The 25,071-nt window shown below is 35.4% G+C and overlaps 3 protein-coding genes across 3 annotated transcripts; all 3 read right to left on the bottom strand.

Annotated features, from left to right (window-relative positions):
* Positions 1–838: 838 nt before the first annotated feature.
* LOC108991724 (J domain-containing protein required for chloroplast accumulation response 1-like) lies at positions 839–5,649 on the bottom strand. Its single transcript, XM_018966097.2, has 9 exons — positions 4,994–5,649; positions 3,721–4,508; positions 3,281–3,636; positions 3,005–3,113; positions 2,171–2,238; positions 1,881–1,946; positions 1,711–1,788; positions 1,319–1,495; positions 839–1,072 (listed from the first exon to the last, which is right to left on the bottom strand). The coding sequence occupies exons 1-9, from the start codon at positions 5,374–5,376 to the stop codon at positions 1,034–1,036; spliced, it is 2,064 nt and encodes a 687-aa protein (XP_018821642.1). The 5' UTR covers positions 5,377–5,649; the 3' UTR covers positions 839–1,033.
* A 1,189-nt stretch (positions 5,650–6,838) lies between these two features.
* LOC108991720 (arabinosyltransferase RRA3-like) lies at positions 6,839–9,460 on the bottom strand. The gene is made up of 2 exons (XM_018966091.2): positions 9,014–9,460; positions 6,839–8,298 (listed from the first exon to the last, which is right to left on the bottom strand). Exons 1-2 carry the CDS (start codon positions 9,188–9,190, stop codon positions 7,186–7,188), a joined length of 1,290 nt encoding a protein of 429 aa, XP_018821636.1. The 5' UTR covers positions 9,191–9,460; the 3' UTR covers positions 6,839–7,185.
* An 8,822-nt stretch (positions 9,461–18,282) lies between these two features.
* Positions 18,283–20,058, bottom strand: LOC108991628 (protein FAR1-RELATED SEQUENCE 6-like). Its single transcript, XM_018965959.1, has 2 exons — positions 19,550–20,058; positions 18,283–18,808 (listed from the first exon to the last, which is right to left on the bottom strand). The coding sequence occupies exons 1-2, from the start codon at positions 20,056–20,058 to the stop codon at positions 18,283–18,285; spliced, it is 1,035 nt and encodes a 344-aa protein (XP_018821504.1).
* Positions 20,059–25,071: the final 5,013 nt, after the last annotated feature.

The following is a 25,071-nucleotide window of genomic DNA, read 5'->3' on the forward strand; positions in this document are numbered from 1 at the left end:
CCCCGACCCACCATTGTCATTTGCCATAGGTTTGTACATACTACAATTTGTATTGTCTCTTAATTTTTTTTTGTATTTATATAATTTTTGGTATCTAATTGTTTTTATAATCTTTCTGTCATACATTCATATGCACACCTCAAGCCTCAATCCTAATTCCAAGCCGAAATTGAAATGAAATATTCTCAATATCACATCTTGATCCTGATCTCATCTTTGTTAGTCAGAATTTAATTTGTAGTTTTTTCATTTGTTTCTTATTTATAATTATAATTTATCTTCCTGTTCAATTGTTAATGTTTTAGATTTTATGATCTTACAACTCACAGCAGATAGCACTAAATTCTATTTTCACCCTTGGCCACCTGTCCCAAATGTCAAAGTCAAAGTTCAAAGTTCCTCATTGTCACTTTTATCATTTATGTTCAATTGTTTTTAGATTTTACATATTCAGTTATTTGTAATGTTGATACAATCATAATGTCCCTTTTATGTTTGTAATTTTGTAATTGTTTTCTTTTAATTTATATTATTGCAATAGTTTAGTTATTATAGTTTTATTATAAATTATATTATTGTAAATTGTAATAGCTTAGGAGTTGGGACTTAGGAGTATTAGTAGTACTTCTTTAATTGTAAATTCAATTTATTACTATTTAAAAAATTATATATATATTTTTTACTGTTGAGCCCAAAATGACCTAATTCTTTTTTTTTTTTGGGAGGGGGGGAACGGGGGTACCCTGCCCCCGTGGTGGAAAACCTCACCCCCGTCCCATGCGGGGAGGGGGTGCCCCCACACTATTTGGTGCGGGCAGCACCTTTCGGAGTACTACAATTATCACACCGTAAAAAGAACTTTTCAATAACATAAATTTTTGGCACAACTCCACAGACAATTTCTACCGTAAAAATTTCTATTATCCACTGACAATCCCAAACAGATCCTTCCTTAATTGTGTGGACGTTTTGTTTCCGAGCAACTCATCTGTGTTCTTGTCCACTGACGGAACATTGCCATAAAAGACTGAAGTCACAATGCGCCAAGCGAGTTGAAATGAGTCCATTCCTCCTGATAATAATAATAAAAAAAAAAAAAAAAAAAAAAAAAAAAAAAAAAAAAAAAAAAAAAAAAAAAAAAAAAAAAAAAAAAAAAAAAAAAAAAAAGAAAAAGAAAAAGAAAAAATTCATATTGAAGTTTCAGTTCTGTATGGACATGAAAGTAAAGTTGATGAGCTAATACCTGAATGAAATATATATAGCTACGCTATATTGCATAAGGTGAAAATAAGAGTTCAGTGGGATATAAAATCTATACCTGCAAAATATCAAAAACTTTTTCTGCAATGTATTTTTTATCCGAAGCAGCACCCTTCTGCTGTAGCTTATCTGGATGTAGGCAGAGTAAAGCTTTCTGATAAGCTCTTTTCACTGAAGTTCCTTCAATTATATCAACAAGAGCTACAGGCTTCCACCCACTCTCTGGCCAAAGAACCTGTGAGTATGATGAACATTACTTTTCAGAGGCAAAAGATGTATCTAAACATATCAAAAAGCAATATCTTTAGTAATAGTCAAGGATAAAAGGACAATATATAGGACATTTCTTTCAGTGCTTGAAAATTGGAGGGGGTTTGAAAAGAGAAAGCAAGAGGAGGGGTGGGGGTGGGGGTGTTTTTCAGCAAGGATGACAGCACCATCCATACTCACATATTGTAAAGTCGAGAGCAATGATCTTATATTTCCTGCCTTTCCATTGGACCAGTGTCTTATTTTTGCATCGATAACCTGCATTATGTGAAAATGTACAATTATTGCCCTGCCATCATAGATATTTTAAAGCAACATTAAAGTTGAGCCTGTTTTGCATTCTCCATTACATTGATTTCTTCATCTTTGTCAACACTTTGAGGCAGTTCATTGTGGCCTTGGGGTAATTCTTTTATCTGTCAAGAAACCCAAGTGAAATAGCTCCTCAGGATATGTTAAAAAAATATATAAGTTTGTGCAAATAGATAATAAGATCCTATGCATCTGTTTACTGAGATTTGCATTGTTCAACATTAATATTTTAGGTTCATAAGATGCATATGTAGACACATAATTTTAATCAGATGACATTGTGCAATTAAGAAAACATGAATCAATTTTTGATGGAAAAATCACATACAATGTAGTTCCCTCGGAAGGACTCATCCGCGTCTTCAATTATAGCCTTCGAGCCATTAAGAATTGATGCTGACAAAAATACATGGATGTGTTATATCTTTCCATAAAGCACTCAGTCCCCATATAAATCAATGCCACGCCCCAAATTAGATCAATGTAGATAGAGTAGAATATATTGTAACTGTTTTTAATTTCCATAAAGTACTCAATTGGATCTGAACCACAAATGGCATCAAGTTTATACTGATTGGAGAACACATTACATGAAGTTCATTTGCATCGCTTACTTCCAGTTCTGCCCACATTTTTACCAGACACCTATGTGGGGAAGCATGTATGGAAGGATTTCTCAAAAAATGGATGGCTTGTGGTGGTCTGTTAAATAGGAAAGTAGTTTCTGTCTCAAACCTAAAACCAGATGACAAATCAAAGTTCTTATTTGTTTCGAGTCAGAACCATCTTTTTAGATGTTGGAGTTTCTTTAGGAAAATGCAGATGCCTTCCATAATCAAGGTGTATAAATGCAAACCAATTTGGGTCAATTGAGGACCCCTGGGGTGTTCTGTTTTCCAGATATAGCACTGATGTTACAGCAAATTGGGACTAATGTGACTAACAGAGTAACTTGGAAGTCATACTAACACAACCAAAACAACCATACACAAGAAGATGACATTTCATCTTAAATATGCGGCTATGAAATTTCCAAATGACCACATTACCATAATAAACCATGGGGAATTATATCATGATTCAAAATTTCTCAACTTGGACCTGCTCCCAAATATTAAGCTAAGCCTCACTACCACTTCGACTAAAGATTACAAAAACTAACCGTTTGATGGTGAGTAATCCTTTTGTGCCGACAAAGTATCACTGAATATATAGTTGGTGGTCTTGAAGGCAGAATCTTCTTTCTCTGACTGTTTCAGATATTCATCTGCCTGAGAACATGATAAGAAATATTAGAATTTTCAGATTCGCTAAAAGCTTTCTGGAACAAATTGAGTTTTTGCACTTTTGAAGAGATTGCTTGAAGTTGTTAATATCTGGTTGAGCGAACTCAAACTAACTCTACCGTGATCGAAATGTTTGGGGCTTTGGTGCTTACTTTGGCCCTTGGAGTATTCTCATCTGATCCAAGTGTGCCAATGCTTACTTCATTCACTACTCTGTAAGTGTCTCTCTTCTTCCCTTTAGAGCTTTGAATTCCACAGTCAATATCAATATTGTCTTTGGGTTTTTGAGAAGCTCCTTGGTTGAAAATTTTAACAAAGTCTTTGACCCTTCCCTTAACTCTGTTCCTCCCAAGCTTGTCAGCTGAGTACATGGTTGAATCCTGAAAAGTAGTTCTTTTTCCATCTTGTTTCTTTACATTTTTACTTGCATCAACAAGTACTAATGGCTCTTTTGTGCTTATAACTGTCCTTTCTTTACCGTCACCTTTTTCACCTATTCCATCATTGCCTGCAATAGAACAAAATGGGTGTGGTTTTAGAGATGATATATTTGAAGTTTTGAACCAATGCACTTGATCTGGAACACACTTACCTCGTTCATATTTGTTATCAAGGAACAGAGAATGTGAGGGTTTGACTTTCACTGCAGGCTTGTGAACTTGCTTGGCATTATCACCCAATTCTATCACGGACAGAGATTGAGGTTTTATTTCTTCTCTTTTTTCGTGCAAGATGGCATTACCAGGAACATCATCAACAGCATTTTGATGGCAGCTCAGGGTTTCTGATTCTGGTGTGGGAAGGCTTAATTCTGAAACACTTTGACATGGTTCTACCATATCTTGAACTCTTGTATCAAGAATAGAGTCATTTTCCTGTTGGTTGCATTCCATCTTAGAGGACTTTGTAGATGATTCCCTCACCATTCTTCCACTTTCCAGCCATCCATTTGAGCTTGAGCATCTCTCAAACTTGGCAGATCTATTCCCTCTAAAAAGTGTCGCCAATGGCACTCCTTTGCTAGCCCATCTGTATATAGAAAAGTGAAACTGACCACTTTCCCTTGGGACCTCCAAACTACTTGAATCCTTTTTCCCGTTGCCTTCTCTGTCTCTTTTATCAGAGTTATTCAAGTCTGACGACTCCAAGCTGACACGAGAGATCTTCGGAGATGAAGGGCTTTGGCGATAAGATGACTGAACATCATTCCCCAACTCCTCTTGGCATTGAATTGCTTGGCTTGAGAATCCCGAAGGGGTTGAAGTTGAAGAATTAGAAAGGCTAATTCCATTGGATGCACCATCCTTGTATTTAGACGAACTATGAAGGGTGGAACCAAATACCGGCGAGTCCATCCCCTTGGTCAATTTGGCAGGTAAGCTAGGGAATCAAACACAGTAGACAAGATACAGGGAAACATGCACAACAATCAGAATGTTCAACATGATAATTTACCTCATATCACATAATTTCAAAGAAGGAAACGCAATATTGCTGATGAATCTCAGGACAGATTTTGAAAATTTTCTCACTCTCTATCCACACACACACACACACACATATTAAAAAAATCTCAAAAATAATTTTCATCAAAACATCTTACCTTGATTTTCGTAACAAACAACTTTTTTCACAAAAGTACAGAAAGACCTCTAACAATTTTTTTTTTCCACATATTTTCAAGGGGTTCCACTAATTTTTCAAATCCCAAGGAAAACATTTTTCAAAATCTTTCTCAATCCAAACATGTATATAGCCTCTAACATATCAACTAAAGAACAAAGAGATTGTTGTTTCTAATCATCTCTTTTCCTCAGATTCTGCAGATAGCTGAAACTAAAGGATCATCAGAGTAAAGTCAAAACCTGAATGGGTCAGCTTTGGGTGGCAGGGCTTGGGCAGGGCTCACAGATTCATCGCCTCGGAATATGTCATCAAAGAAATCATTGCTCAGGCACCGCCTTCGATTGATCTCATTCTCATCCCCAAACACAGGCTTACCGCCAATAACAGGACATGAAAGTGCTTCATCCTCCTCCCCTCTACGTCCATGGAAATCCGCGGCTTCGTTGAAACTGAACCGATTTTCTTGAACTGACGACCGCCTCGGTGGTCCGCCGAACACATCGTGGAAATCTAAATCCAGTTCTCTGCAGGGAGCCTTCGGCGAAGAGCTGGAGTTCGTGAAAGATCGCCGAAGACTACTATACTTTAAAAGAACAGTCTCTCTCTGTGAAACTCTCTCCATTTTCGCAGACAGCAATCAACCGGACCAACAATCGATAGAAACAAGCATATTAATTCGCAGGAAAAAAAAAATCATTTGGCTGGAGGAAACCTCTGAGCTGCTATGTTGGGCTGTGAACAATAACAGACTAGAGATTAATTGAGGTCTTCAGCCACAAGTTTCGGAAGTTTTTCTCTCATGAAAGTGACGAGCAGAGGAAAAAAATATACGTTGCGGAAGAAGACGAAGAAAGGAGGGTAAGTGGAATTTGAAGCCATACAAGAGTCGGAGAAGATCTATCTTTGTGTTTGTGGATAAGAAAGAAAATTCCAAATGAAACGACAAAAGATGATAATATTACGTACCGATCGAACGAACTATATTTTGCATGTGGCATGCATGCAACGACCTTTCTTTTTCTTTTCTTTTTGTAATACTTGTGTAATAATTTTTTTTTAAGAGAAATACTTCAATTACAAAGAAATTTTATAAAAGTAAATTCACAAACTAATACGATTTAACGTGATATGTTAGATTGTAAAGTTACTTTTATTGTAAAGTAGATCTAACGTACCACATAATCAAATTACATAAATTTGTGAATTTATTTTTGTAAAATCTCTTTATAATTATAACACTTCTCTAATTTTTTAAAGATATTATTCCCTAGGCTAAAGTTACTAGGAATTTATGTGATAACAACCATTCGAATTTCGATGTCTAGATATACATACCCAGCGGGGTGAGGGCTTAGCCGACACTAAAGAGTAGGTCATTTTTTTGTGAAATAATAACGAAAAAATTGGAGGGTTGGTTGTATTTTCTGTTTTTAGTGGTTGGGAACGAAGGATTGATGGATTTGGACAACACAAAAAACATGGGGGTGGAGTACTATGGTGTCCCTACCACGTTTGAGATCTTTGTCCAGATGCTTGCCTTCCATTTGCAGGACAGGTCCACCGGCTAAATTGGTCCTTGCAAATTGAAATGAGAACATAACATAGATTGGAATTATCTGTACTGGAAATACACTTTCAAAAGCTCAATGGAGTGTCTGCAGAATTAACTTGAGACAGACACCCTCAGGGTAATTCAAACATAGCATAAACTGAGCTCATTGATTCTAACAAACATTGCTAATTAAACTTGAATGTTGCTCGCGGTGTCTGGGGACTAAGCATCAGCTAACTCTCCCTTCCCTTTAGACCGCTTGTGGGGGGTAAGGAAACAGAGAGAGCTCGGACACACTTCGGGGCAGTATAGAGCTCATGTTGCCCCAGACATGATAGAGGCAGAGAGCAGATAGTTTCTGATGTTTTTATACCCTACTGATTAACATTACAAAGAGAGACTAACATGAAAAACAAAATTACAAAAACTCAACACTTCAATTATCATTTTCTCGTCTTCATCATCTCAATGAAAGGCATAAACCCTGACCAAGTAAACCAATTACTTGAGAAAAGTACAGCCTACAGAAATCAAGATCTTCAAAAAAATTCAGACTTAAAATGGTACAGTGTACGACTGACTTCAGAATAAGAGTTCTTCGTATACATGATGATATAAAACAGTGGCAACGGCCACTATGGTCTTAAAGTGAAACAAAGCTTTAGTTATTCCAACATTCAAAAACAAGACTAAGATGAAGGGGAACATTTCAAAGAATACATTCTCTTTGCTCTCGGAATCGAGTTAATATATTGGTATCTAGTGTGTATCCCAAAACTGAACTGCTTCACCCATTAAATGGTGAGAATAGGACATTCTGTCACACTGTCTGGACCCCTGAGAACCATCTGGGAAATGTTCTTGTGCATCTTGCTTGTTTCACTGAGAACCATCTGGGAAATGTGCTAGTGCATCCTGCTTGCCGTTAACGTAGAACTCTACAACTGCTTTCATTCTTGAAAGTTTATCTGGGTGGTAATTTACATGAACAATAACTGGCTTCAGCTTTTTTAGTTTTGCATCTTTCCGCACAGTCTTAAAAAGGACCTTACTGTTCATAAACAGATACATATCCATAGTTCTCTTGGCAGCATGAAGCCCATCATATCCAGGATGTGAGGGGTAAAAGAGCTCCTCATTAAAGACTGCTTGGTCCCATAATTTGTCTCGAGAAAGCCGATCAGCCACGCGATCCAACAGCTCGATTGACGGCTTAGTAGGCCTTATATAAAAGAAACCAGAGTTGTAAACCCATATCCTCATAGTATGAGCATATCGAGCCCAACCCATGGCAGGTTCATCAAAGACATCATTAAATCCATATGCAGTCATATTATTGTGACCATCACTCATAGACTCAACATCTGAATCCCTATAAATATAATCAAACGGGTTCTGCAAGTATACTATATCTACGTCTGAGAGAAGAACACTGTAACCGAGTTGTAAAAACTCTCTCAAAATACGAAATTTCAGTCCAGAGACAGCATGGTTACCTCCCGTCTTCGCAACAGAATCTATACCCTCATCTGGATCTCTCTTGTAAACTGGAACACCATTCGATTTGCAGAAATGTTCAATATGGTCATCTAGTGCTACAACTAGATAATTACTAATACCCACCTTCTTGATGCTGGTAAACCAGACCTCCAACATGGCTTGGACATTTGAGTTTGCAAGTGCAACAATAAGTTCTTTCCGAATAGCAACTTCCTCCAAGATCTTTGCCAATCTTGGATTCACTAATTCATCAGGAATGACAGTTGGATTTGTTCTCAAACCCTTGACAGTACCAAAAGGGCCAGCCTTGTGCTTTTCACCCATATCCAAAAACTGCATCTGTGCATGATCTTTTCCTTGTTCAGCAAACCGTAGCCTTTCAGTCAGATCCTTGACTTGCTTATTCAACTCCGCATTTTTATCTGACAGTGATGCAATATCTGACTTAATCATGTTAATCCGCTCTGGCAATTCACATGAGGATGAAAAAGCCTAACAAACAAAAAGTCAGGAAAAATGAGAAACAAACAAAATTATGTCAAACAAACATGATGGAAAAACAAGAAAAGGCATCTTCAGACATCTTTCAATATGATTTTAAAATATTTTTTTTAGTTTGTATAGAACCCCGTGAAATCAATAAATTAAATTAACTAAACTTATCACATTGTCTTCCCAGGATTATCCCAGCCTCTGGCATGTCACAACACATTCATGGCTAGTTTACACCGAGGCTGATCGTGTGCACAACGAAGGGACTATCTCAAACAAAGTTTGGGCCAGCAAAAATGGATCGTTAATTAAAACGAAAGAAATTCTTGTGATCCCACCATGGGCGTCTTGCCTGGTGGCAATTTGCAAGCCAAACTGGTTCGATCCAGACACGCAAACAGAAGTCAACCTAAAACTCACTTCTTTCTTTTGATAAGCTTGATCTGTTCATTCAATTTTAATACTTTAGGTAATCCCAATTGTAGCAGCCAGGAAAATCCTGTCCTTATGCATGAGATTTTTCATACCATGAAAAATCAAACCCACATTTTAACAAACCCCATGGTACGAAATAAGGCCAACTCCTCCAACTCAGAGAATTTAACTGGAAAAGGAAGAAAGAAAAACTGGACAAATAATAGCCACATGAGAACCACTTAAAAATAAAAACATGAATTATGCTCTAACTGTGATATTAAAGCACGAAGATCAGAACCTGGAGACCCGATTTGCCGATTCGGCGGTTTTGGATTGGCTGATCGGAGCTGAAGAGTCCATGAGGTAAAACGAAGGCAAAGACGCACCCGATAAGAACTCCAGTCAAAATGGCTGCGGCAATTCGAGATCTACGAAGTGATTGGCCCTTGTCCCTCATCAACGCCCGACCCGCCATGGCCCTAGCCTTTCTCTGCGTCTACAGGACCCAGTGAAAGACCTCTTCTTCTTTTCTCTATTGCATGAATAAATTCGTCACTTTGCTGGATCTTCAAATATTGGGACTTGCAGAATTTTCAAACCCTAGAGGTACATCTTTCCAAGATTTTTCTAATAATTATTCAACACACACAATAACAGTCGTGGTCTCTGCGGGAAGCTTTGTTTCCTCCTGTGTTTTTGTTTTTGGTCTTTTGTCCCTCGGTAGGGAATATTTCGCTGTCATATTAATCATTCATTATTCGGTTATTCCCCTCTTAATCTAAAATTATGTAATATTGCTTATATTTTTATCATTTTAATAATAATTGATCTACAAAAAAAAAATAATAATAATAATTGATATTTATTCTATTTTCAAATTCTGTATAGAGCATATAATTTTATATCGATTTAAAATATATAAAATATAAAATATATTTTTTAAATCAAAATTATGACACATAAATACTTCGTTAGAACATAAAGACTTCAAAAAATAAAAAATAAAACAAAAGGCCTCTGGAGGGTGCCGCTCACCTAGGAGAGGTCTACCTAGACACAGAGAAAAATAAATAGAAGTACTAAAAAGAAGTAATAAATAAATAATAAAATTAGAAAATGATAAAGCCACCGAGATTGTATTTTCTTTTATTTAATGATTAAACAAATAGTTTTTAATGAGTTTATGATTTTTTTATAAAAAAATGTTTAAAAAAACTTAAATTTTTTTTTTAAAAAAAAGTAAATAAAAAAGCAAAGTACATTATGGATGTAGCAGCGCTTAACAAAATTATATTCAAGATACAAAAATCCCTTATTGCACAAGGACGAGTGGTTGAGGCCATACTTTGTGATGGCTCGGCCTAGAGTATCATGGAGGTGGATCACAAAAGGAGTCATCTCACCTCCGTCGTTCTTTCATGGTTTTTAAATCCCACCAAGAGATGTCTAGTAAGAAGCAAAGAAACACAATGAAAGAAACACAATAAAGTAAAGAGTGAGTTTATCAATCGAGGGTGATCAGCCGATGTGTATAGTTTTAGGCAACTGGGGTGCGTCCCCGTGTCACGACCCCGCATCTGAAGTGGCCCATGCCTTATTTTAATTAAAAAAAAAATAGCATCGTCTTCTCCTCTCGATTTCAGAGATCAAAGCCCCTTTTCTTCTTTCTCCCGAGCTTTATCTTCCAGTTTTCTTCACCCCTCTCGAGCTTCATCTTCGAGTTTTCGTCACCCCTCCCGAGCTTCATCTTCGAGTTGACCCACGAAGTAGACCCAGGGAAACCCCATCCCCACAAAAACAGAAGCCGTCGTCTTCCCTCCGTGAGGCCCTGTCGTCTTCTCCCCATCGAAACCCCCATCTCGGCGTCTTCGTCTTCTCCCCATCGAAATCCGGCATCTTCGTCTTATCCCCATTGAAACCCCCATCTTAGCGTCTACGTCTTCTCCCCATCAAAACCCCCAAGCGTCTTTGTCTTTTGCCATCATCTTCGTCTTCTTCACTAAAGTCAACTCCCGAAGTCTCTTCGTCTTCTCCACGAAGCCCCTTCGCCTTCTCCAAGAACCCACGAACACACATAGCAGTATTGGTTCCAGCCCATGAAGTCCGTTCGTCTTCTCTACGAACCCACAACACCCACGAAGCCCCTTCGTTTTCTCCACGAACCCACGAAGCCCATTCATCTTCTCCACCAAATCCCCTCCAGATTCTCCACCCAGATCTGAAATCCTCCTTCATCTTCGTATTCTGTTGGTGCAAGGTAACCTAACTATTTCAGGTTGTTTCAATTGTTTTATTATTTGTGCTAACTTTGCATGTGACCTGCACTGCTAGCATATGCATGGTTTTGATCTTGATTCTGGTATGTGTTTTGTAGAATTTGGATAATTTGGATTAGGAGCTGTCAAATGCTTGATATATAATGTTAAAGTTTCTTATGTTGGCTATATAGAATTTCTTATGTTAAAAGATGATCGAGAGCCCCTATTGATGATCAGTTCAGACATGCTATAATTCATTTTATTTCAACCATGATTTTAGAATGAGTCATAGAACATGTGTACTTTGATTAGTTTGTAAGCTTTTCAGTTTGTTGGTTTAAAAGATGATGAGGGCTAAGTATACGAAATCTAATCATTTTATAGTGAAAACATTTACAAAAAATCATTGGATTTAAATACTAAAAAGAAGAAATTTTCAATTAAATAGATCCATGTCATTGAGAATAATAGAGAAGGAAAATAAAGAAAGACATTCCAATCCAAAGTAACAAATCAACATATAATATTTTGTTTATTATGAATATTTTTTGTATGATCTTCACAAAAGTATAGCGTAAGCTGTCCAAAAGAAGAAATGGTGGTCCACAAAACATGTAAGCTTTTCAGTTTGTTGGTGCTAACTTGTAACAAAGACAAACACATACATGCTTGTAGATTCTAGACTGGTTTTCTTTATTACTTGTTGTAAGTTTGCATGTGACCTGCAATGCTAGTATATGTATGGTTTTGATCTTGATTCTGGATTAGCTTGTAGCCTTTGATTCTTGTATATGTATGGATGGTTTTGATCTTGATTCCTTTCGTATTTTTAGACTTGATTTGGTATTTGCCACTGAAATTAGGAGCTATCATATGTTTAATAGGTTGAAGAGTTATTGCTGATTTGTTTCAAAATTTTTCTTAGAACTAGAGTTGTCTTGGGGTTGACATGGTTGCACGGAAGTAATTTTTTGGGGAGTTCCTTTTTGGCTTTTTTTGTTTTGCTATTATCATGTGTCATTCAATACAATAAGATAGATTACTGGTTTCCTAAAATCATTAGTACCATACTGCCCACACCTATAGGCTGAAGAGAGAGAAGTGCAAATCATTTTTACAACTCAAGAAGAGATACACAAATTTACAGAGTTTGTAGTATTAATATTATCTAAATAATCCTTGTTGGTTTTCGGATTTCACATGTAACAAAATATAAAACATCATGTTAAAATGTCATCATCATAAATGTATTCTACATCGTTTGGAAAATGTACTTTGAGACAACTATTATGCTTCTGTAAGGTCGAAGCTACCTTGAGATATTCAAATACGACAAGAATTCCAGGACGACCCTTCTTAGGGTGTCCAAAATACAACTCAGAGGTGACTACATCATTTTTACATCTAACATTTTTAAATTATAGTAATTAATATGTTGTACATCTAATTCTTTTTTTATGGGTATAATTACAGGGATTACCATATTGTAAGTTTTTCATGTGGGCAGATAGCAATTAAGAATTTAAGGCCCAACTTCGAGAAAAAAATAATGAATTGTTAAGGAAGGAGAAAGAGTTTGAGCAGATACTCGATGATGTTGAAAAGAAGAAGACTGAGCTCCGTAAGAGAGCAGATGAAATCGAGAAGAGAGAGATCGTGATATCTAATAGAGAGATGGTGCTCTTGAAGCGCGAAACTGAAATAAGGCATTCACACACAATAATTCGGGTGTATTGGGCTTTTTCATTTGTAGTTATGTGTTGGTTGGTAGTATGTAAGTAATTGCTGCCTAGTGTTTGTATTTAAGTATTGGACTTTGCATTTGATGTATTTAGGTAGTTCTTAGATTATGCCCAAACTTGGTGCTAACTTGTAACTTGTAAAATTCACCGACTGTATGTATATATTAACTTGTAAAATTTACTTACTGCTTGTATTTAGTGTATCCTTTTATATTTGCATGTGTTTTTTGTGAATGAATTAAATTAGCAATAAATAGATGGTTCTTTCTGGACTTCTAAACTACGTTTACGACCAGAGCAGGTTGGCACTTGGCATTTTGGTGCCCAAATCAAAGTTTTGAATACTGTACCGAAAGTCGTACCAGTCAAGGCACTGGAACGAAATATTTCGGTACCGGTACTGTTTCGTGTACCGTTTCAGAATAATATTTCGGTCACGATACTGTTTCGTTACCGGTACCGTTTTGTATATCGTTTTAGAATAATTTAAACCTGGATAAATTATATATATATACAAGCATTAACTGTATTCCAAAATAACAACAAAATAAGTTAAACTCAATATTCTCAATACAAGTCTTAAGTTTTAAGTTACAACTAACATAAAGTTATAAACACCAATATTATCTTGATAAAATTATTAACTTCACTACGTCATCAAAGATACTCATCCTCATCAAAAAGACAATAAGGATCAGGATTCGACATGTTAATCAAAATATTTTCATCAACGTCATCACCATCATCAACATCAACTCCAACATTATCATTGTCTTCCTCAATACTTGCCCAATCCAAATCTTTTCCATCAAGAAGCTCAGATTCTTCACTTACCCATTCTTCCATCAAATCAATGTTTTCAAGATTGATTGGATCTAAAGCATTCCTTCCCTTTTTTATGCTCCTGTCAAAATAAAATCAAACATAAGTGAAAATGTTATATATTTTTCAACAGTGAAAACATTAGTATTAAAAAAATTTACCTCTCTCTCAGTTTCAAGTTATAACGAACAAATACTAAGTCATTCAAACGTTTATGCACTAATCTATTTCTCTTCTTCAAATGAATAAAATCAAATGTGCTCCAGTTTCTCTCACTTCCAGTTGTACTACAATATTGACTTAGTACTCGAATAGCAAACTTTTGAAGCGTTGGAACCTCGCAACCAAATTGGGTCCACCATGCAACTATAACAATAATGTAATTATAAATTATTAATTAAATACAAGTAAAAATAAAATAAGATAAAATTTAAAATACAAGGTCATACTATTTAACAAATGACATTTATAAATGATAATACCTGGATTAATCTTATCACGCTGGCGGATTGCTAAAGAATGTCCAAACTCACCTACTGCATTCTTATACAAGTCAAGTTCTGCAATGATCTTGTCTTGATTATCGGGATCAAGTTCCATTTTCATAATATAGCTGTTGAAGCCTCTTATAACATCATTTTTATTTTTAAAATTGGGGTTATAGTAAATTCCAAGGTTAAGAAAATAATCCGTCGCATGTAATGGACTGTGAAGCTGCCTATCCCATCTAGAATCAATGATCCTGGTGAATGGACTGAATAAACTTACTTTGTTATTGCATCTTACTTTTATGTTCTCTTTGGCTCTTTCCATTGCATCATACAAGTATCTCATTGCAGGCTTCTCATCCCCGTCAACAAGTCGTAGAACACGAACCAAAGGTTCACTAACTTTAACAATAAATTGACATTGAGCCTAAAACTCTTTATCTTCTAAAACGATCTCAGCTATCTCTTTCCCTAAGCTGCTCTTAGAATGACTTGATACAATCCATTTATCACAAGTAAACATTTGTCTGAGTTCTTTCTTAAACAAGAGTAAGCATTGGATACTTAAAAAATTTGTCGCAAACCTTGTAATTGCAGGACGACACAAATCATGACCTTTGGTAAAGTTTTTTTTCATCAATGCCAAAACCCAACCATGGTTATAGATGAACTTTGTTATCTTTTTTGCCTTTTTTATGGTATCATCAATAAGAAGAAAATATCTTGGATTAGAAAAATTCTTTAACATTAAGTCTATGCAATGAGCTGCACATGGGGACCAGTAGAAAGAGCCATAATTTTGTTGTAACTTTTTTCCTGCAGCTTTATAACTTGCATCATTGTCCTTTATGAACTACACAAGATTCTCAGCTCCAATTTCTTGAACAACCTCATCAAAGATATTAAACAATATTTCAGCATCTTTTCTAAGGCTAGATGTATCAATAGACTTCAAAAACATTGTACCTTTCGGATAATAAACTAGAAAGTTGATTATTGATTGTTGCTTCTGGTTTGTCCAACTATTTGCCATTAGTGAACAACCGGTCTCATTCCAAACCATCTTAATTTGTTATAAATCATCTTGAACCTCTTTCACAACCATCTTTAATAAATTTTCTCTCAACTCATATAAAGATGGGCCCTTGAATCCTGGCCTGATGGCAGTCATGGTATTGATAGCTGGTTGATAAAACTTAGATTGAGCAGCATTGAAAGGCAGATTAGCATCATACCACCACCGTGCTACAACCATCTTTGCTTTTACAATCATCTCATTTGAACACATAAAACTCTTAATTGAAGGTTGGGCCCCATGAGTTATTCTTGAAGCAAAAAATCTACTCAATCCCCCCACTGACTCTCCAGTTTCAGATTCTTTCAACTTCCTCTTACCTTTTGAAAGTTGAGACTGTCCCTCCATACTATTACGATTATCGATATCATCAGATGTTCAATCTATATCGCCTCCAATCTCTGATCTTATTCTCATTTTCTTCTCTTTGCTTTTTTTCATTTTATCAAACAACTCTTTCATTTACCATTTTACATCTTCAGACACATTTTTAGATGCTTATACATCGCCTGAAATTCCAGCTAGATGATGCTTCAACCGAGTGATCCCGCCACCTCTAATTACTTTATTACAATATAAACATTCAATATTATTTCTTGCCCCTGGCACAGCACGTGCATGGGCCCATGCTGAATCTTCTGATCTTACAGGAGCAAGTGTTGGAGTTGAAATCATACTACCGATTGATTGACAACTAGACATTTTTAACTATTAAAGTATAAAAAATTAACACTTATAAGTAAGCAAAATTAAAAAAAGAAGAAATTCATCAAAATATAAAATCCAAACATGATTAGCTTTAAAAAAACACCAGATTAATCAAAAAAAAGTACCAAACAATGCAAACACCCACTGAATTTTAGCTAATACTTGAGTAAGGATATATATATATTTTTTATCACAGATTTTACTTATAAGTCACAAAAATCAAAATACCTCATATATATAATAAAGCATCTGCATAGGCAATAGACAATCACCAAGTTAATACCGAATTGCAACTGGAGATAATAACACTAAAGCTAATACCGAATTGCAATTGGAGATAATAAAAGTATAAAACATGAAGTTTCGAGTAGAATAGACAATCACCCAAAGTTATAGAATCATAGATACAATGTAGAATCTAAAAACAAACAAACACTAAAAAAATATAATTTAAAACATCTATAAAATTTAAAAATACAATTATGATTTATTTAAAAAAAAACTAACAAAAAAATTAAATTAATTTTGAAAATGACTAGAGGGCAGACCGACAGAGACGATGGCAGACGGCGACTGAGAGCTGACGGACGGTGCGACTGCGAGATGCACTTCTGTTGCTGCTAACGCTAGCTGAAAGAAAATGAAGATTTGTTTGAGAGCTTGAGGGCTGGTCGGCTGAGGCTGAAAGTGAAGAATGAAAAAAAAAAAATTTGGCATTTGCGTGAAACAGAAAAAGAGAAGAGAGAAAAGTCAAAACCATAATACGTGAAAGTCTAAAATTGCCCCTGAAAGTTTATTAGAATTTCGAAAATACTATTGTGCAGAATTTCGTACCGGCCGAAACATCAAATACCAACCAATACACCCGATACTTTGAGCGAAACGGAACATATATATTTCCGGTACTGGCCGAGCGGCCGATACGGCATATACTGGCAGTACCGACCGGTATGGTATGGTACCAAAAACACTAGCCCAAATTACACCAAATAACATATAGCATAGAAAGTAAATTATCTTTCCAACAATTCCAATATGTTGCCCACTGTTATCATTCTAGAATTCCCTTGAAACATGTAGAACTCCATTCAACATATATTGGCAATGTATAATACATCAAACTTATGGCATGAGATACATGTTTCTAAATGAGATATAGCAAACTTATCCAGGAACAATATATCTGCTTCTAAAAGAGGATACCATGAGATATCCAGGAACAATATACTTGTTACATAAAAAAATAATAGCAATATACCTGCTTTATTTTTTAAAAACTTCTTGGGCAACAAAAAACATATTAAATCTACAAAACTCCTTGAAATACACTCATCCCACAAAAAGCACAAAGGCTACACAAATAAATCATTGGAATACATCTATTTCATAAAAAATACATTAAATCTACAAAACTCCTTAAATATAACTTAGTCCCACAAAAAACACAAAAGCTACACAAATAAGTCATTGAAATTAATCCATTCCACAAGCAAGTCCCTGGAATACATTCATTCCACAAACAATAATTCTATTCCAACAAAGTATACACAAATAAGTCCCTGGATTACACTCATCCCACAAAACAATACATTAAATCCATAAAAAACAAATTAAATCTACAAAAGTCCTTGAATATAACTTAATCCCATAAAAAATATATTAAATCCACAAAAGTCCTTGAATATCCCATAAAAGATATATTAAATCTACAAAAAATCCTCGAAATACATCCATTCAAAACAAAAAATACATTAAATACATAAAACATAAATAAAACACAATACATCATTTGAATCATATCATTATAGTGTTTGTGATCCATCCAACCCCAAGTCCACCGGTTGTGATCCATCCAATCCAATTTGCATATGGAAAAAATTAAACTCAAATAGTATTTTCATGTCGATATTAGCATTAAAATATTAAAAAACTCTTGAGATACACTTACACTTTCTTGACTTGAAATCATTGTTCCTCATATTTGGGTTCCACTAATGTCGAAGGTTGTGCTTTCTGGAACAGCCTAGTGAGAAATACTCGTAAAAATACAGCCAAACATTAGAATTTAAATATAAATATGTACTTATTAATATACATGTTGTCCAACATTGGATGCATCCATCTCTAAATGAAAAAATAAAGGTCTCCGTGTATCCACGCATGGTGTATCTCCTCCATCCCGCTAATAATGAAGCAACAAATTATAACACAAAGTTATCATATTTGCATTATATAAAATAAAAATAAAAATGTCATATATTAAATATATGCACCTCCTTACGTTTTCGTGATACTTTTTGTGCTTTGACTTTTTGCATGTCTTTCTTCATCTTGGATGCACTCCTTAGCAATGGGGGTCTGTCTTTCCCTCACATAACATGTGAACTGAGTACTTTCTTAGAAGTACCAACTGTAGTTGTGACATTTACCGCACAACCAACATTGGAATCTGTTTGGGTCATCAATGGATGTTGTTAGTTGGCACGATATAACTCAATCATTGCATACAACTTAGTTTTCGCATACTCAGTATGTTCTTTCGAATTCGCTGCATTAGTAATCATTTGATAACAGATATTCAACAACTTTGAATATCTATTAGAATATGCCTGTTGTTCTCCTGCATCATAGCTATTGTGGATTAATGTATATCGCCTTTTGATATCCTTCCTCCATCGATTTAAAATGTACCTATCTGGCAAAATTTTTATCTTGTTACATTTGAACACAGCCAAAATGTGCCGACACAATATCCTCATCATCTGGAATAATCCACAAGAACACTTTGCAGCGGTATCCCCCTTACTAGAGTCCACAGAATGTGTAACCAGTTTAGTGAACTCTTCCAAATGAACTTCATCATCTACCAGATAGGTCTTTACCGCACCATCAATCTTATGTAACTTTGGATTCTTATCAATGATACCTGTAATTTGAAGCTGAACTTCCTTAAATTTAGCATATATGTACAAATCTTGGAACCTCTTCTCAATTGGAGATCTAGATATGCAGAAAATCGTGACACTAAACGAGTGGAAGTTCACGGTATTTTCGTTCTCAATTTTTTTTTCAACGCATTTTCAAACTGGTCAACAAACTCTTTTAGATTTGTCTTAGCATGGACATACCCGTAAAAAAAAGGCAGTCATGCTCTCACTTCGTTGCATTGTACTCATTCCAGCCCAAAAGTATTCTTTCAAGAATGCCGGAACCCAATGCTCACGCTCAGCATATAAACTTTACAACCACTCATTCTCATGCAAATTGTACTTGGCAATTAACTGATTCCAACACCTCTCAAACTCTTCAATACTTTTGGTGTTATACACACACTTCATTAACGCATTTTTCCTCCCAGTTTTATAGGAACCATAGGAGCCAAGCTTTTCAGGGACTTTCTTCAAGATTTACCACATGCAAAATCTATATCGAGTCTCTGGGAAAACAATAGCAGTTACATTTTTTATCACTTTATTTTGATCAGTGATAATAGATTTTGGAGTTATGACATCCATATATTGCAACCAGGTCTTGAATAACCACACAAAGGCTTCTGTATTCTCACTGGAAAACAAGCCCGCTCCCAACAAAATTGACTGTTCATGATGGTTTACACCAACAAATGGTGCAAACGGCATCCCATATATATTCTTCAGGTATGTGGTGTCGAATGTGACCACATCACCGAAATATTGATATGCTGCTCTACTACGGGTGTCTGCCCAAAAGATATTTTTTAACCTCTCATCATCTAAATCCATCAATGCAAAGAATTCAAGATTTTTGTACTGCATCCTACAAAAATACTCTCGAAGCACACTAGCACCACCAATGCCAAGTTGTAGATGTCTTGCCTTGTTGATGTAATTACGACAATCATTTTCAAAAAATGGGAGGTTTTCGAATTCGCCTGCGCCAACAACAAGAGATCCAAAACTGTTATTCATTCGGATGCCAGCCAAATCATTTGTATCTGAGACTCTTTTTACGGAGTCACTCACTTCTCTATTACATCGAAAAAAAGGAGATTTCTTTGGACTGATGCTGTAGTTATGAATATTATGAACTGTAGTCAACCGAAGATTTCCATCAGATTTTAAGGCATTAATTTTTACCTTATGTTTTGTCTTTCCTGTCGGGCATGGGTTGGTGACATTGAAAGTCCTATTACGGGCCTTCCCACCATGAGTACAAGCAAGGGTAACATACATAACCGTCTCATCTTCTCCCCTCTCAGTCCTTTTTGTCATCACTCCAAACTCGCATTTCTTAGCATATTGTTATAATAACTCATTAAATCTTCAAAGGAATTAAACTCCATTCCCGACTTTGGCTCCTCAATCATATCATAACCATCCATTTCAACATTCTGAGATGTCCCCGCACTATCATCCTCTGTTTCCTGTGGAACTGGTCTATCCTCATTACTTTCCTCAACTCTAGCAGATGTACATGATGCTTCAATTTTCGCACCCTCGGGTCTATTATCCTCTGAATCAACTATTCTATTCGTAGCAGAGCTTGTATTGATGAGAGGAGTCAAAAGACATATGGCATGTGGAAATGGGTAACTAGCATTCTGCAAAAGACACAAATAAATCTACAATTAAACTCTTGAATTGGAACAACGAACTTATTAAAAATAAATAATAACATATAATCACCATTTGTATGTTGATTGGATATTTGTGTCCATCTGGATATGGCAGAAATCCCGGTGACTACGTAGGCACTTCTCCATAGTAACCGTGCATATGATTTGGAATGTTTGGACAAGTTGATGGTATGTCCTAACATGTTATTGGATTTGCGTTATTGATGTATTTTGAAAATAAATATCAAGTCAATACATTTCAATGTTATTGATATATTAAATTATATAACATATCGTGAATGGAGAATTTGAGCTAGATGGTGTTGGCATAGATGTGTGTTCTTTATCGTTTCCCATACTGAGAGGGAGGCAAAAGCAAATACTGGATCTAAAGAGTAAAAATGCAAATAAGGGAGCTCAGATATATAGTCTATATAGAATTCCTCTATACAAGTATAGAATGTGATTGGGATAAACTCAATAATTGGCAGTTTATTAGCACTTGTTTAATTAATATAATTCCTTTATACAGGTTATAGATATTATGCATTTGTTTAATTAATTTACAGCCAAATAGTTGTCTAAACAAGAGAACTCTTACTTAATCTACGATTGATTTTTCTGTCTTTCAACAACAATAATTCATACATACGAGATCTAAATTCTAAAATTTTCGAGCATGTTGAAATGATCTACTAAATAGGAGAATTAATAGATCTTTAAGATATTATTTGATGTGAATGCAAGAATGGGTTTCAATTACAAACATGTACAAGACATAATACAAACCCTAACCAGAAAATTTGCAAAAATGAAATCTGAATAAATCTTGGGGAATTGTGAATAAATTAGGCAAGAATGCACCAAAAATATCTCGACTGGGTTTTGAAGAACCGAATCACATCAACCCCATCCAACGCCAATGTAGACTCGTCTCTCACCCATGACGATGACCGCGACAGAATGATACTAATGACGGCGACAATGACGGAATGCTTTCACTCCCACACTTTGTTTCGCTCCCACTCTGGTTTCACTCCCACCCACTCCCAAATAGAGCTGGACGCATGCAAAAAGACAGTGAGAATTTAATTTATTAGGTCTATTGGTTGATGTGGGTTACCGTTGTTCTCTCGGGAGAAGATGAAGCTCGAGACTTCGGCCCAAGATGAGAGGAGAAGACGAAGCTCGGGGATAGTCTCATTTTCGTTGTTGATGAAGCAAGAACGAGACAATTTGCGGGCCAAAACGAGGGGGGACAAGGAGAAGAAAAATCAGAATTCTGCAAGTCGAAAACGAAACCGAGAGAAGATGACGCTTGTTTCAAGAGGACGCTTTTTCATTTCCCGCTTTTGTGATTTTGTGGTTTCTGCCTTATTTTTTTTAATTAAAATAAGGCGTCATGGGGCCAAGGCGAGGACGCACCCCAGTTGCCCATAGAATTATTGATAGTTTTAAAGGTTACAGATAACTGCCACAAACTGAGTGGCGTGTGAGGCTCAAGCAATGCCACATACATATGTAAACTTCATCGTCATTGTGTCTTCAAATGTCCTCTAACAACATGCAATACCAAAGTATACAACAATGTTATTGTTTTCTTCAACGATAGATATTGAGAAATAGGAAATGGATCTCTCTCTCGACTATTCCAAAATACTAAAGTTGCTACTCATCATCCTCACACACCATACTAGACCTGCAACTTGATGAGATCTAATCGATTTTGGACCCGGGCCGACCCAGACCCAACAAGGTGCCAAATCGACTCGACCCAACGTGTAGGACTTAGGCCGGGTCAGGTCGGTTATTATTATTATTATTATTATTATTATTATTATTATTATTATTATTATTATTATTATTATTATTATCTGGTTGGTTGTTATTATTATTATTATTATTATTATTATTATTATTACTACTACAACCACATTCCATAGTGGAAAAGATAATTGTTATTGGTCGTCTTTTCAACATAATACAAGTTAAATATGTACAAAAACTAATTTTAAAAAATGTACAAAAGCTATCTAAAAACTATCGTAATAATGTTATATATCTCAAATGGCATGTTCCCCTTTTGTTGCATTCAGTGAAGGCACTCCTGAGTACGAGGAACTCAAGTCAGACCATGATAAAGCTTTCTTGAAAACAATTACTGCCCAGCTCCGGACTCCTATTGGTGTTGCCCTCATAGAACTTCTCTCAAGGCATTCTACTGAATGCAAAGAGATACTCCTAAATGGACATTGGACGCCCAGCCATTGGAAATCTTTGATAGATTTGGAACGAAGCTGGTTGATATTGAAGACAAAATTATAAGCATGAACAATGACAAGAAATTGAAAAACCGGATTGGAAAATGAAAATCATACCATCATGCAGACCATAAGCCTTGAGTTACTCATCATCAACATAAGTAAAGCTTGATTCTGGGTCAAACTCTAAAAAAACACATGATGATTATTAAATGATATAAAAATAAACATCATGAAAAAATTTAATAAATATATAAATAAGAAATAAGTTCATTACCCAATTCTGCTTCAAAGCTTTCAATATTATCCAAGGAGGCACGAAAATCAATGGATATTGGATCCCTCAACCAATTTTGTGTACAAACAAGTGCTTCGACTGTTCTTAGAGATAGTGAACTACAAAATGGGTCAAGCACACGACCCCCTACACTGAAAGCTAACTTAGAAGAAACAATAGAAACGGAAATGAAAGCTAACTTAGAAGAAACAATAGAAACGGAAATGGCCATCACATCCCGTACAACTCTTGCCAAAATAGGATATTTTACTTCATTGATCTTCCACCAATCTAAAATATCAAAATTTGGAGCTCGTGCCTCACAACCATGTTTCAAGTACTGATCGATCTCCGATTTGTTTATCAAATTAGATTCAATAATTTCTTGCTCATACTCAACCCAAAAACCATGTTGAAAATCAGAATAAATCATATTATGACCAATTGAGGAATAAGGCTTAGAATGGGAAACTCCACTTAAACTCTCATACACAACACTATAATCTCCGTAAATGTCAATTATCAATTATTTCACTTTTGCAATAATTTCTTCGACTAAATTACCACCATATATTTTGTTAAACTAAAAATGTAAAGGACTAAATTTGCATTTTGGATCAAGAACAACATCAATAATTATCATCAAGTTAGTCTTTTCGATTGATCCCAATATTTGTCATACTTAATCTTCATATTCGCCGCCATACATTTCAACACTGCATCATTACTTCGACTCATTTTTTATAAATGTGATTGGATGCCACAAAATTCCTGAAAATATGCATTAGATGTGACATACAAAGAGCCAAAAAGTCTCACAATAGCATTATAAAAAATCTTAAAAAACTTTATTAATACTCTCTTCTAATCACTAGAGTTTGGGGGGCTCAAGTTCACATTACGACAATAATAAAAAAAAGAGTCATCATCCATCTCCAATTGCAAAAATGATTCTTTAAATGTTTCTGCAACTTCTAGCATTAGATAAGTCGAATTCCATCTTATGGAAACATCAAGGCATATCAATTTTATACAACCAATTTTCTCATTCTCTATAAACTTTTTGAATTTATCCATTCTTGTGAAAGATGATCTAACATACCTAATCGCATTGCGCACCCTTGTGATTGAATCATCACAATCTTTTAGCCCATCATTTACAATGAGGTTCATAATATGGGCACAACACCTGATGTGAATATTCTACGAACTTCCTCAAATACTCGATGGCAACATCATTTGAGGAAGCATTGTCAACTGTAACAATAAAGATCTTATCAATACCCCAATCTTGTAGACATGAATCCACACACTTTCCAATAGTTTCTCCTTTGTGATTAGGAATCATACAAAAGTTTAGAATTCTTTTGTGTAGTTTCCATTCACAGTCGATAAAGTGTACAGTAAGACACATATAATTTAAGTTTTGAATCGATGTCCATGTGTCAATGGTTAAACTAACCCACCCAACCGTCTTAAATATTTACCTTAACTTCTCTTTATCCATTTTAAATAGTTTAATACAATCTTTTGCTGCAGTGGTTCAAGATGGCACTTGTAACCTTAGTTCAAGTGATCTACATACCTTCCTAAATCTCTGAGCTTCTACTATCTTAAATGGAAGCTCATCACAAATTATCATTTCAGCAATTGCCATTCGTACATTTTCTAAATCAAACTTATGTGCATTTGTCGAGTTATTTACATCAGTATCTCCAATTCCCTCAAGAGCCCCCTCATGACTCATAATCTGTTGATCCATAAGTTTGATTCTATGAGGATGTTGCTTACAAGTACCAAGATGCTGCAGCATACTTGATGTACCATGTCTTTTGGGATGACAAAAGTAAATCTTGTGACAATAATTACACTTCATTTTTGGGTCATTTAAAGGGCATCCATCTATTTTAGTGAAATGGTCCCACACTGCTGAGGGTTCCTTATTTGCCCTCCTTTTACGAGGATGGAGACTTGTGTCACTAGACAAATTAATATTTGAAGCCATTTGTGATCGATTTTTCAAAGGAATAGCAGTCTCATTATCTCTTAAATTTTTATGAGTGTCACTTTTAAAACAATCCATATATAAAATGACATATAATATAACATACAAAAATCAAGATAATAATGA

This window comes from Juglans regia, chromosome 15, assembly GCF_001411555.2.
Source record: "Juglans regia cultivar Chandler chromosome 15, Walnut 2.0, whole genome shotgun sequence".
Taxonomy (NCBI): Eukaryota; Viridiplantae; Streptophyta; class Magnoliopsida; order Fagales; family Juglandaceae; genus Juglans; species Juglans regia.

What these genes read in the sequence shown, in the direction of transcription:
- LOC108991720 (XM_018966091.2), bottom strand. Translation starts at nt 9,190, where the DNA reads ATGGCGGGTCGGGCGTTGATGAGGGACAAGGGCCAATCACTTCGTAGA. An exon ending in TCGGCAAATCGGGTCTCCAG is followed by an intron (nt 8,299 to 9,013) that starts GTTCTGATCTTC and finishes TTTGTTTGTTAG; the next exon opens with GCTTTTTCATCCTCATGTGA.
- LOC108991724 (XM_018966097.2), bottom strand. Translation starts at nt 5,376, where the DNA reads ATGGAGAGAGTTTCACAGAGAGAGACTGTTCTTTTAAAGTATAGTAGT. An exon ending in GGATTACTCACCATCAAACG is followed by an intron (nt 2,239 to 3,004) that starts GTTAGTTTTTGT and finishes TATTTTTGTCAG; the next exon opens with CATCAATTCTTAATGGCTCG. An exon ending in ACAAAGATGAAGAAATCAAT is followed by an intron (nt 1,789 to 1,880) that starts GTAATGGAGAAT and finishes CACATAATGCAG; the next exon opens with GTTATCGATGCAAAAATAAG.
- LOC108991628 (XM_018965959.1), bottom strand. Translation starts at nt 20,058, where the DNA reads ATGACAAAAAGGACTGAGAGGGGAGAAGATGAGACGGTTATGTATGTT. An exon ending in ATGGATTTAGATGATGAGAG is followed by an intron (nt 18,809 to 19,549) that starts GTTAAAAAATAT and finishes CTGCATATCTAG; the next exon opens with ATCTCCAATTGAGAAGAGGT.